At 42.7% G+C, this 13438-nt stretch overlaps 1 protein-coding gene across 5 annotated transcripts in view; it reads right to left on the reverse strand.

Annotated features, from left to right (window-relative positions):
• KIAA0232 (KIAA0232 ortholog) overlaps window positions 1-13438 on the reverse strand; it is a 149217-nt gene that overhangs the window by 46908 nt on the left and 88871 nt on the right. For 4 of the 5 annotated variants that reach the window (XM_074992451.1, XM_074992449.1, XM_074992450.1 and 1 more), the window contains exon 4: window positions 1242-1308. In XM_074992451.1, the coding sequence (XP_074848552.1) occupies window positions 1242-1308 (67 nt within the window). Of the gene's footprint in view, window positions 1-214; window positions 324-1241; window positions 1309-13438 lie in introns of those variants that run through there. The other variant, XM_074992453.1, reaches the window with a different exon arrangement.

A 13438-nucleotide genomic window follows, 5' to 3' on the forward strand; every position in this document is an offset into this window, starting at 1 on the left:
GTGCTCACAGTGATACACAGTATGTTCTTATAAACACAGAAACTCAAAGAGCACGACTGATAATATCTGTGATAATGTTCAGAACAGCTAGATTTGTTCTGAAAAAACTGAAGCAAAAGAAAATAGAGTTTAAAATGTGAATTAGTGTTGCATGAATAAGTAAACAAGAAAGAACCATCAAAAAAAGAAAAAAATACATACGATTTTAACTCACAGAAGGGGGGTTTCTTTTTTCTTTTTTTGAATTCGGTAGTTTAGAAGTATTGCCACAACAACCTTTAGCCTTGCAATGAAATGAGGCTATTAAAATTCAACTTCCTTGGTTTGCTTTATTTTGATCTTCAGAAAGAGAAATCTTATTTAAGAAAGAGTGAAATATTTGTTATACCTATTTTTGTAAGTGTACAGACACTTGATTTTAACTTGACAATTTGTAATGCTACTGAATTTGTGAAAATCTCCTGCTCTATGATTAGATGAATGTTCAATTACTCTCAACTCTGATTGTAGTCTCTAGTCTACAATTATATTTTACATGAAGTAGTATGAAGTTATTCTAAACTCTACATGAATATAGGACTGCAGAACTTTAATATAAATTGAAAATCAACCACTAAAGTCTTATCAGGAGAGGTTTATGGGGAGAAAACAGTGCAGCAATAGCATTGTAATAAGTAATATTCTAAGAGTAGCACTGTGAGGTTCCATTTTTGCAGACTCAATTTCAATGTCAAAACTAAAAAGATTCTACCCTTAAACCTGCCAGGCCCATTTACACATTTAGTGACATTCAATGTATATTCTTTCAATTGTGATCTGACATATAAGCAACCCCATTTCACGGTGGTGGATTTTCACAGATATTTGATTGTTTTATAAATGAAATTTAGTAATCTATTCTTATTACATGAGTGGCAATATACATAAAGAAAAACATTCCATCTCACAATCTCTTATCTTTGTTGAGGCTGCACTGTGACCAGGAATAAAAATTGATCAAAACAAGCAAATCCAATGAACATGTACATGAAAGCTTATTTGTCCATAAAAAAGTGCCATTTCAAAATAGTCATATATTCTTTTACCTGAAAAACGAATATGAGAGTATCCATTTTATATTCCAAGTGTTCACCCTTTTTAAAGGAAATAGAGAAATAGGACCCAAACATCTCAACCTAAAATCCCTTGATATATTTTATAAAGATGTTCTGTAGGCTCAAAAGGCTCAGTACAGTTCTCACCTTGCTTACTCTGAAGGTCTTTCAGTCTGGAGCAAAGCTCCTCCACTAAAGTTTCGATCCCAGAGCTCTGTACAACAAAAAAGAGAAGTGCAAATTACTAAAAAGAATATTTAAAAAATATGTATCCCAAATTCTGAATGCAGTATGACTATCTCAGAGACTAAGTAGGCACGGTAATCTCTCTTATTGGAGCAATTTCGGTTGGTAGAACGCACAAGTTTGCAGGCTTCACGGAACTCTTCTTTAAGTCTGAGGAAAGTAGGTATAATGTCAAATCGTTATGTATGAGGTGTTCATGCATGATGTAGATCATTTAAAGTTACGTGGGAAAGCACAAGATACCAGATAGTGTACAATGTTTTACAAAATTACTGTGATGAGCCACAAAACCAGTATCTGTTCAGTCCATGGTTCTTAGTGTCTAGCAAAGTGTATGAATTTAATTCCCAGCCTTAGCTTTTGAAGATGATGTGCAAGAAAGGGAAGAAAAGGAAGGTCAAATACTAACTGACTTTTGTGAAAAGTGCTCACTCACAGGTGATATGCTGCTTATGTCTTATTTTCTCCTATGAATATTCATTCAGAGGTGTAGTAATTATCTGCTTTCACCCACAATTGTTGTGCACATGTAGTGCACTGGATGAGATACACAACGTGCTGTAACAGGCATGTGTAGGACCCAAGGATCTTGAAAGGTGTACTGGTCATCATAACATCGGAGACAGGTCTGTAGGTCTTCCATCTATTCTGGTAGGGTCTGGTGTCGGGGCAGTGAGTTCTGCGGGACCACGGTTTCAGGTTCAAGGAATATTCTGGGCTCTGGGCCTGGCTCCACCAGTGCTCAGCGTCATGTCTCTTCTCTAGCCCTAACTGACACCCACATGTACCTCCCATAGAGTGTCCTGGTTGCCGAGCCACTGCCAACTACAGGTGGCAGGCTGAGAAGTTTAGGTGGAGCTTTAAAGCATGTGACTGACTGCAATAGTGCAGGGAATCCTAAGGCAGTGCTCCGCAACCTTTATCACCGTGTGGCACACTTCAGCACTCACAATTTTACGGCACACCCAATATATGTATCCCAATCTTCTCCCTCTTCTACTCCTCCAGAGCCAGGCACTCCCAGCCCCCTGCTCTAACTCAATCCCTCTCCCCTCCTCCTGAACCAGGCACCCCCAGTTCCTCACTATAACCCAATACACACCCCTGCTCTAACCCAGCGATGGAAACTCACCAGAACTGCTACCATCACCCCAGAGCCACCATCATGCACTTCTCCCACCAAGTGCTGGGGCAGACAGTGCTCCCAGCACACAGCCTTGAAACACACTAAGCGCTGCTTTGTGGCATACCAATTGAGAAGCACTGCCTTCGGTGACTGTACAGCTAGCTGTGTGCTTTTTCCTTCCCCTCCTCTCTTCCACTTTTCTTTAGCTTATTTCACTTCTTTATGGCTGTAGCCAGGGCATTTCCCCTTCCTCCTCCCCCATCCCCACCCCCACCCCATGGTTCCTTCTCATCTCCACTTTGTGGGGAGAAACTTGGGCTGTTTACTCATCTTCTCAGTCTCCTCGCTGTAAACAACTTCATCACTTCTCCCATCAAGCCAGCTCCTTTCCCCAGTGAGGTCTCTGCGCACAATAAAACCCCTATGGCCAGCAGTCCCCAGCAGGGGGACACACTGCACCTCTCCCACTTGAGCAGATCCTTTCAGGGCTTCTCCTGGGGTGCAGAATGACATCTCTCTCTCTCTCTCTCTCTCTCACACACACACACACACACACACACACACACACCTCCTCTAGTTTCGTTCCAGAGTTAAGTGTTGGAACACACTTGAAGGTTGTCTGTTTTTCCTCTGAATTTCTCCCTTTTTTTTCCATTTTGTTTTTTAATTTTAATGAGGATTTCTCGCTCCAGGGAAGTGCAACCCCTTCGTCTCGACGGGAGAGGGGCACTTCCAGTGGTGCAGAGTAATTACTCGAACCTGCCAACCCTGCCTGATGCCACTTGGAGTTGATGTGCTCTAGTCTGTGGGAAACTGGATTTTGACCATGAACTTGGCGAAGCTGAGGGGGGTTGTCTGATCACTGGAAAAGTAGATTTGGGAAACATGTCTTCAAGACAGTAGTCCCCACTAAGAGTGGCTTGTGATTATTTGACGATACTCGACATGGTAAAGTTCTATTGTTGAAGCATACTGTGCCACACATGCAACTGAATCTGTTGTGGGAGTGTTCTATAAAGAATTTGATAAATGGAGATGATCGTGGTTCCAAATGTGGTGGAAATCAATGAGAGAGAGTTTACATCCTCTGGCCAGAAGATGAAAATATCACTTATGCATCTCACATATATTGTTGGTTTTATGGAGCATTTTACCAGAAATTCTTCCTCAAGGTGGCCAGTTAGGAGGCTGTCATATTCTAGTACCCATGCCGGTTACAATGCTTTGGACAAATCCACTACACAGAAATGTGACGTCACCTACCATGTCTCTCTAACATTTGGGACAGATAAAATACTGTAAACAATATAAATAACTAGTCAAGTATGAATTTTTCTATGTTTTACAGGCTTAGTAAGCATTAAACTACACCAGAAAAATTATTTATTTGTTCCCAGGAAATTTGTTTTTATTGTACGGATCATTATGATTAAGTGAAACAAGTTAATAAATGCGAACATAAAAAACAGTTGTTTTCCAAATGAACGGATCATATTATGCAACTTACTGTAAAGTATCGGTGAGTTTTTCAGTTACATACACACACAATATTGTCAATTACCGTTTAGTTGAATATCACAATAAAAATCACATCAATTGATCTTACTTAAGAAGCTGAATGACTCACTTATTTAAAGATTTACCCTAAACCATTTTTCAGAAATAGTCTGTTTTCCAGCATGGGGGGCAGTAATAACTTTTTTTTTTTTTTTTTTTTTTTTTTAAATCGGGGTAAAAAGGTGAAAACAAATTTCAAAGTTCTTACTTTAGTTCAGGCCCTACCTACCCTATCGCTCTTTCTGCTTACCATGCCTGCACCAGCTTTTCTGTAAGTGATTTCTTCATGTGCTCTTTTATCATACTTTCGTTACCCCATACCCTTTTTGATGTTAGCAACCCATTATCTCCAATCACCGATCTATTAATTGCCTTTCCTCAAGTACTCTCATCCCTAACTTTTCATTCTCTCTCTCACCCCTTCACCACAGCCCTGAAAGCAGTTCTAGCATTAGAAAAAACTGTTAAACATTAGAAGTACATCATATCAGTAGATATCAACCATCAAACGGAGAACAAATATTCTGTAGTGTTCCAATGGAACAAAAAATGAGTGTCAATACAATACAGAACGCGAACTCATAACCTGAAATCACCTGTTGGAGGAGAGCCAAGCAGGGAAGCATATGTATAAAAAATACATACATAGAAACCAAATATTATAAAGCACAAGTTTAGACAAAATATGGTGTAGCACCTTACAAATTTAGAAAGAAAAGGCTGGAGAAGTAATAGGAAACACAACATGCTTTGGGGCGGTATAAGAAGCTGGATGAAGAGCCCCCCTCACACACTTCATAACATACACCTTTCGGTTACTTTTCCTGTTACAACTCCTATTTTCAGTATTCACGGAACTCAAAGTCACTGTGACTCAGTCAAACCTACTGGTCAAAGCTACCACCATCATTTACCTTCTAAATTTGACTCAAAAATCTTTTTAACATTTTGTCCACATGTTAATGTGATGTATACTCTTTTCCTAAATGTACCACATTCATCACTTGTTGACCTGTGTATGCTGTAACTGATGCAAAAAAGGCAGATTTGCCTGCATCACCATGTTGGTACAATGAATTTATTTTTTAAAAGATTTATTTATCTATACACACACACCTTCTCAGTTAAAAAAAATTGAAAGAACTGCAAACAAACAAAAGATGAATGTTGATACACAATGAAGTGTTGGGGGAAAAGATCAAACAGTACAATTAAAAGAATTTTTCCATTCTGAAATAATAATCCTCAATTAAAAATTATACTGAAATAATGGCTTATGATCTTTAATTTCTAGGGTCAATTATCTGAAGTGGCAAAGCAATTTTCTAACCCAATTAACAGTAACTGGAGGGTTGAAAGTGCTAAACATAAAGTTTCACATATATACTAAACTCAAGATGACTCAGCAATATAGAACATGAGGCTATGACTTCAGCATCTATAAATTACCTACAATTTAAAAAAGCAGAACAGAATAGCACATTTCATATAACTTATGTAGTTGTAGAGGCTGTCAGTATACACATTCACTAGCTACAGTAGGTTTTTTGTTTGTGTTTCTTAAAAATAGCATAGAAAATGCTGGCTTATTTTCATTCTAATTTCAAGTCTGACTAAATGAAAAATAACCTTTGGCAAATTTATAAAAGCTAATCAATTTAACATCACTACACTAACCCAACACAAATACATGCAAGAAAGAGGTAATCTGCTTACCACAATGCTCAAGAAGAGAAAAAGTTTTGTAATCAAACACTTAGTTTCCGCCTGCGTTACAAAACTAATACTTAAATCAGCTGACATACTGCATGCTATCCTGCACAGCAATCCCATGTAGCCAGCACTAGGTTAAAAAAAAAGCCTACAGTTCAGAATGTCAAGCCTCCAAAGATCATTTATTCAACTTCTTACCGCACTCTGTAAAACAGGCAGATAAGCACAGTAACATCTCACAAGTAGTGCTAAAATGCTTTAATATTTTCTTGCTGACTGAGTTTTAGTTAACAAATCAATATAACATAAAAGTAATTTTCTGGTGTTTTGTTAGGGGGTCTATCTTAGCCTTACATCCGGAGCGTCAGAAAAATGTGCAACAAACTAGCTCGTGTCTATCTCAGTAAGATATTTTATGAATTTAAAACTACCAATTATCTACACTTGAAGTGCCTTGCTTTTCTTGGTTTGAGAGCTGCAATATTTATACTGAGTTGTGATTATTTTAAGACATACTTATCACAGCATGGAACACAGAGAACTTATCACAATAGCATTTGCAAGAGCATCAAGTGCTCAACTCTCAGGGTTTCTGTCTTTAAGTGGCATATGCAATATTTAGTTTATTTCAGCTACTAGGCCAACTTCCAATAACAGCATCTCTTTTCTTCAAGACCTGAAGGTACACTGTCTAACCCATCACTTCTTAATTTTTTTAGTTTTAATTTTACCATTGGCAGATCAATCCCTTATTTTCTCTTGTCGAGCATCTTTTAGGGGCCACTTAATCCCACTCCTCCTTTTTTCACTTGCATCCCAATCCGCCAAAAGTTTTACTTTTTGGTACTCTGCCCACTGGTGGAGGGCTACGCTGGCTCATAAAAAGAAAAGTACCAGATTACTAGTTTGTGGGTGACTATGTTAAGAGATAAATTAAGCCTGTGAATTTGCCCAGAAAAACAGGCAGTCAATCTGAATGCTTGTTACATTAGAGTTCTGTGACTTTTCTCTAATCAATGTGCCTCTTGTTTACAAAAGAGCAAATCAACACAGCTCTTTCAGTTACCCAAGGAGTGAGAACTCAAATGTGACAATGCCTCAGGCATGGAAGAGGAAAGTAGATGACTCAATTCAGACAAACTTTTATGTGCTGCCATTAGAACTTTAAATGGCTCTCCTTTACTCTTTTCTTTTCTCTACTTGACTGCAAAAGGCCTTTTTCAGCAGAACCCACAGATGAACAAAATTGGTATGATGGTTCAACAGTTTTCACTAGACTCCTGCCAATGTTATAAAAAAGTTGATATTCATGAACAGACACTATGCTCCTCTATCCAGAGCCCTCTGCAGTGGGTGAAAAGAAGTAAAATTAAGTATGAGATTTGTTGTGGGATTTATAGTTTAAACAAGTAACTAACAAGTAACTCTCACCTTCTGTAAAATCCCTTGAAGTGATATGTGCAACTGTGTGCAATATTGGTGAAATACAACTACTTGAACTATAGTGCTTTAAAGAACATTTGGGAAGATGGCAGGTTTCATATACTCATGTCCAACTTTAAGTATCTCGATACTTTTAAGGGCCAGGGAGAGGAGGAGACATTCTCTAAAGAGAATAGTCTTGCACATCTTTAAAGTATGGTCTTCTATCAGTACAGCAGATTCAGCTTTAAAAATAAGTCCATAAATGTGCTTCTTTGGGAATATTTTACATTGCTTAAAAATGCTGATTTAGCCAATTTTAAGCAACAAAGATAAAACCTGTGTCTGTCAACAATTATCTATGCAAAGTTCCAGCCCATTAAAACACAACTATCAGAGTTATATCTGTAGGCAAAAGTGACTATATTTTGAATATTTACAGCTTTAGGCAGAACCTTCAAGATACTGGGCTCCATTGGGCTCATGAAGATTAGCCGTAACTCCAGGAAAAGAATATTGGGGTTAGCAGGCTCACTTTAAAGTTTATCTGAAAGCCTGTTACAGAAGGGGAAGTTATCTTGTGAAGTAATGATGGTTCTTTGAGATGTGTGTCCCCATGGGTGCTCCACTCTGGGTGGTGGTGAGCCCTTGTGCTAGCGTTCAGAGATTCTTCTATAACTGTGGTTTCCCATGCTGCACATGTGCAGTAGTTCCTCCTTGTGCTTTCTGGAGTGTGTGCAGTGCAGACCCCTCAATTCCTTCTCTACCCTAGAAAACAGAGCAGGACACTCTAAAGCAGGAGAAAAAGGGAGGGAAATGGAGCATCCACGGGGACACACATCTCAAAGAATTATCGTTACTACACAAGGGCTACGTCTACACGTGCCCCAAACTTCGAAATGGCCATACAAATGGCCATTTCGAAGTTTACTAATGAAGCGCTGAAATGCATATTCAGCGCTTCATTAGCATGCGGGTGGCCGCGGCGCTTCGAAATTGACGCGCCTTGCCGCCGCGCGGCACATCCAGACGGGGCTCCTTTTCAAAAGGACCCCGCCTACTTCGAAGTCCCCTTATTCCCATCAGCTCATGGCCGCCCGCATGCTAATGAAGCGCTGAATATGCATTTCAGCGCTTCATTAGTAAACTTCGAAATGGCCATTTGCATGGCCATTTCGAAGTTTGGGGCACATGTAGACACAGCCAAGGTGAGTAACTTCCCCTCCTTCTTTGAGTAGTGTCCCCATGGGTGCTCCACTCTGAGTGATGATAAAGCAGAAGTCGCACTTTGAAGATTGGTTTGGAGCCCAGTAACGACGGTAGTCAAACAGAACTGCCTGACCCACCTGAATGGAGGAAGCAATGGAAGACGAGAGAGCATGTTGCTAGACCATGTTGATACTGTGCATATGTTCCTAATGGGTACGTTCTTGAGAAAGGTGGTAGTGGAAGACTAGGTAGTGGAAGACACAGCCTAGGTAGAATGGGCAGTGACAGCACCCAGAGGCTCCCTTTGGTGAAGTGTATAGCAACTGTGGATACAGGTGGAGATCCTCCTGGACAGTCACTGAGATGAAATGTGCTGGCCAAAGTGTAGCTCTGGGAAGAACACAGGTAAGTGGATAGATTTGTTGATAAGAGATGGGGAGGGAACCTTATGGAGGAACTTAGGATGAAGGCGAAGAGTGACTCTATCCTTGGTAAACACTGTATAAGGAGGTTCAGCCATGAGAGTGGCAAGCTCCCCAACCATCCTGGCCAACATGACGACAACTAAAAACAAGACCTTTATCAACAGATAGAGCCAGGAACAGGCCATCAGGGATTCAAAGGGTGGCTTCATGAGGCAGTGGAGTACGTAGTTAGGGTGCCAGATTGGGAAAGGAGGACATACTGACGGGAAAGTGTTTTGCAGACCAGTCAGAAAATGTTTGGTGATAGGACAGGATGAGGGGCTGAGGTAATACACAGTCATGTTCAGTACCCTGGGGAGATATGCGGCCACCAGATGTGCAGCTGAAGGAATGAAGTTGTTTTATAGCCTCTGCATATAGGGACAGGGACAAAACCTTGCCCAGGTGATTGATACAATACATGCGGGTGGCGGTGGTCTCTGACTGTTGACTGACCTGAGTGTGAGGTGACATCAGAAATGCCAGCAGGCACAGAGGACCGTTCTGAGTTCCAGGAGATTTATGTGGAGCACTTGATAGGTGAAGGACCATTTGCCCTGGACCACACAAGAATGTAGATGGACCCCTCATCCCATCAGGGAGACATCCATAGTAAGGGATAGACAAGGTGGTTGGTGGAATGGCACCCCACTGAGAACGTTGTCTGGATATGTCCACGACTGAAGGGAAGCGAGTACACATGGTGGCATGGCCATGGTTTTGGACACTGGGTCCCTGGCCAGGGCATACTACGAGGCCAGCCAGAACTGAAGACACCACATGTGTAATCCAGCCACCTACACTGTGTAAGTGATAGTGGCCATGTGACCCAGCAGCCTGAGGCAAATGTGCACTGTGATGGTGGGAGACCAGGATAAGATCATGTAGGGCCTGGAATCTTTGAAGCAGGAGAGTGGCACTGGCAGTAGTAGTGTTTATATGAGCTCCAACGAAGCCTAGGAACTGCATGAGCTGAAGTGCGGACTTCTCGTAGGTTACGTGGAAGCCCAGGCTTAGCAGGTGGGCTGTGGTGGCCGTCACCATGCAAAGGGCCTCCGGGAATGATGGCCCTTCTATGGAGACAATCGTTCAGATGCAGGGGGAAGACGACCCTGTAACAATGCAGGTGGGCAGCCATGACAGCCAGAGGTTTAGAGAGCACCCTTGGCATGGTGGAGAGCCCAAATGGAAGGATTAAGTACAGATAATGGTGGGACCCCACTGTAAAGTGAAGAAAATGGCTGTGCAGCAGATGGATAGTGATGTGGAAATAGGCATCTTGTAGGTAGAGAGCTGAGAACCAGTCACTTCTGTCCTGTGCCAGAATAATGGTCATGAGAGTCACCATCTCGAGCCATTAATATACAGCTTAATTGTTGAGTCTCCTCAGGTCAAGGATGGACCTCCCCACGTCTACTCCCAGTTTTGTCTTTTGGGTTAGGAAGTACATGGAGTAAAAACCCCTGCACCAAACTCCATGGGGACCAGTTCAACGGCGCCCAGATGGAGGTGCTGAACATCTAGTTTGAGGAGATGCTCATGAGGAGTCCCATAAGAGGTACAAGGTAGAGGAGCAGGTGAGGGGGACAGAAGTAAATGGGATAGGGTACACCTGGGCAATAGCTCTAGGACCCACTTGTCCAATGTAATGGCAGTCCAGCAGCGGAAAAAAGGGTGGAGGCAGTGGTGGAATGGATAGTGCTCATACTTTGCGATAGCTGAAGCTGAAAGATCTCTCAGGCTCCTGACCACACCCTCCAAACTGCTGCTTAGATTGCTGAGGTTGGGACACCGCAGGCTGTTAATGTGATTGTCGGTGAGGTCTACACCACTGGGATCTGTGCTGTTGGTGAGGTTCTAAGTGTTGTGGTTGCTGCTGGAACTGCTCCTGTGGTTTCTGATAGGAACAGTACCGGGCCCACTTGAATACAGGGGTGTACATTCCCAGAGTACACAGCATAGTGTGAGCATCCTTCATAGAGGGAAAGACCTCGTCTGTCTTCTCTGCAAACAGATGAGTTTTGTTGAAGAGGAGATACTCCAACTTCTGCTGCAGACCCTTGGGGACCCCCAAGAGCTCGAGCCACAACATGCGCCTCATGACCATGGCAGAGGCCGTGACCTTAGCCACCATATCCGCCACATACATTGCAGACTGGAGTGCCATGTAGTTGATGATGTGCCCTTTGTGGATTACACTAATGAGAGCTGGTTGTTGCTGTTTTGGTAAGTCATGAGCCAGCTCCTGCAGTAGTACAGGTGCACTGGCTGTGTAGTTCGCTGCCTGCAGGAGCGACATGCCAGAGGAATAAACTTTGCACCCCTGAATGTCCCACTTCTTACTCATTTTATCCTGAGGACTGGAATGAAAATATTTAGTTTCACTGTCGACAGCATCCACCAACAAATCTTCCTGTAGATCAGTAAACTGAAATTCCATGTCCTTAGAGGCCCACTTGTTAGTGGAACGCATGTACCAGATGATGTTGGTAGGGTCCATAATGGCCTCATCCATGGACATCGCAATTCTGGAGGAAGAGGGAGGCTACAGAAAAATCTGTATTACTTAACCAGTACCTCCTGCAGATCCTGTTCCTGGGCATGAGCCACCCACCAAAATAGCTCCTGGAAAGCCCATGAGTCGTCTGCAGGGGAGACAAAACCGAAAGCACAGCGTTGGCCGGTGGAAGTGAGGAATGGTGCAGTGGGGATCTAACCTCACCCTCTGAAAGGGAATCCTTAGCCCCAGAGTGCTGTGATGGAGGATGCATTGCCAACATGGTGGGCTGTGGTGACATGGGGCGTCCCTGGACGCCAGGAACGGTGCCAGCTGAGCATGGAAGCAGGACGACCATGCCTGCCAAGATCACCATTGAGGAGCTGATTTTTGCAGGTACTGGTCATGGTGTGCAAACCACAGTGGGGGTAGCTGTGGGTAAGCCATGGTAGGCAATACACCTTCCCAGCTGGAGTGGATGGGGCTGGAACATCATGATGAGAAGACACTCCTGCAGTTGGAACAGCCACCACCTGAGCTAGGCAGTTTGGCCCCCAAGCTATGTGAGAACCCTGAACAGCTAGATGAACACGGGGACGTGGGCAGCGCTGGGGGCACACAGTGCAGCAAGCTGGGGGGTGTTAGGGCTGGTGCCATGAGCATTCTTAGTGGCGAGTCTTCATAGTGCCACTTAGATGCAGTGTTGGGGGCTGGGGGCTTTGGCGAAGTGGTGGCTCAGTGCTGCTTCACTGCAGTCTCTGGTGCCGCTCAAGAGTGGAGCAGTGCCAAGTCCAGTAACTCATGCGAGCGGCCCAGAGACTTGGAATGGTGCCCCTTGTGCTCCAGGTCCAGCACCAAGGACAGGATCTTGGTTTCTCAGGACCTCTTATGACTGGGGTGGAGATGGTGCCGATGGTGTCAGAGATGCAGAGTGTTGGTGGCTCGGCTCCAAGTGTGCACACGTCAGTGGTGTCAGCTGCAAGAATGCCTAGGACATCACACCAGTCTTTTCAACTGGTATGGCCCATGAGGATGGCACTGGATGCCAGGATCGCACCAGAGAAGGGCCCACCTTTGTGGATGGGGTGCCAATTGAGGTAGAGGGACTCACAGAGTCCATACCCTTAGTCTTCCATGCCGGTTTCTCAGTGGAAGGCTACTCCAAGACTGGTGCTCGGAGGGACTTTTCATACAGATAAATCTTTGAGCCTCTTGGCTCAGACCCTCCTGACCCTTGCTGTGAGGCTGGAACAATGGGTGCAGGAATGGGTTTGGTGGCCCTGAACCAAGCACTTGATGTGGGAGGCATGGCCATCAGAGGCCAGTATGGCCTCTGCATGTTGCGCATCACTTAACGCCTGGGGAGCCCAGTATGGCAATGATGCAGCAACCATTTCTAATGCTAACTAAACTTTTTTTTTTTTTTTTTAATATTATTAAAATGTCTAAGGAGAAATAACTTCTAGTAAATTTAACATTTCTTCCCAGAGTCACTGCTGCCATGATGGTCACATCTCATGATTATTTCACCAATTTTTTAGTCTCCAGAACTGAAGGTAGCATAAGTCAATAAGAATACAGGAGGAGTAGTTATCCTCTTTTCAGTGGATCTGTTACATACTCACTGCCTATTTCCTCCAAATGGTAGTATTTGGCTATGGGCCAGCTAACTACACTTGCCTTCTATGGCTGCCCATGCTGAGAAATTTGAACAATACAGATTTAGGAATTATAAATGACATATTTCTAAAATTACTTTAGATTATACTGTACATATACATTTTACTTAACTACCTATGACTTTGCATCATGTTCCATTTGAATCAAGTTTAAGTCTTCCTTGTCCTGCCCTTAATTGTGTCCTAGACATCTCTTTGGCTGTTATATCATATTTAAAACAGTTATAAGATCTGTGGAAAAAGGAACAAGTCTTCTCTGTATTGGTTAAGCACCATGGTAAATAAAGGTACTTCAATTTATTTGTTAATGGTAATTACTATAATTGTAATAATGATAGAAGAATTAGTCCTTATGGTTCATAGTCACACATATTACAACTTAAATTTTCAAATGCAATTCTTCCTTGTCATAAAACAAGATTTCAACAATG

This window comes from Carettochelys insculpta, chromosome 4 (assembly GCF_033958435.1).
Source record: "Carettochelys insculpta isolate YL-2023 chromosome 4, ASM3395843v1, whole genome shotgun sequence".
Lineage (NCBI taxonomy): Eukaryota > Metazoa > Chordata > Testudines > Carettochelyidae > Carettochelys > Carettochelys insculpta.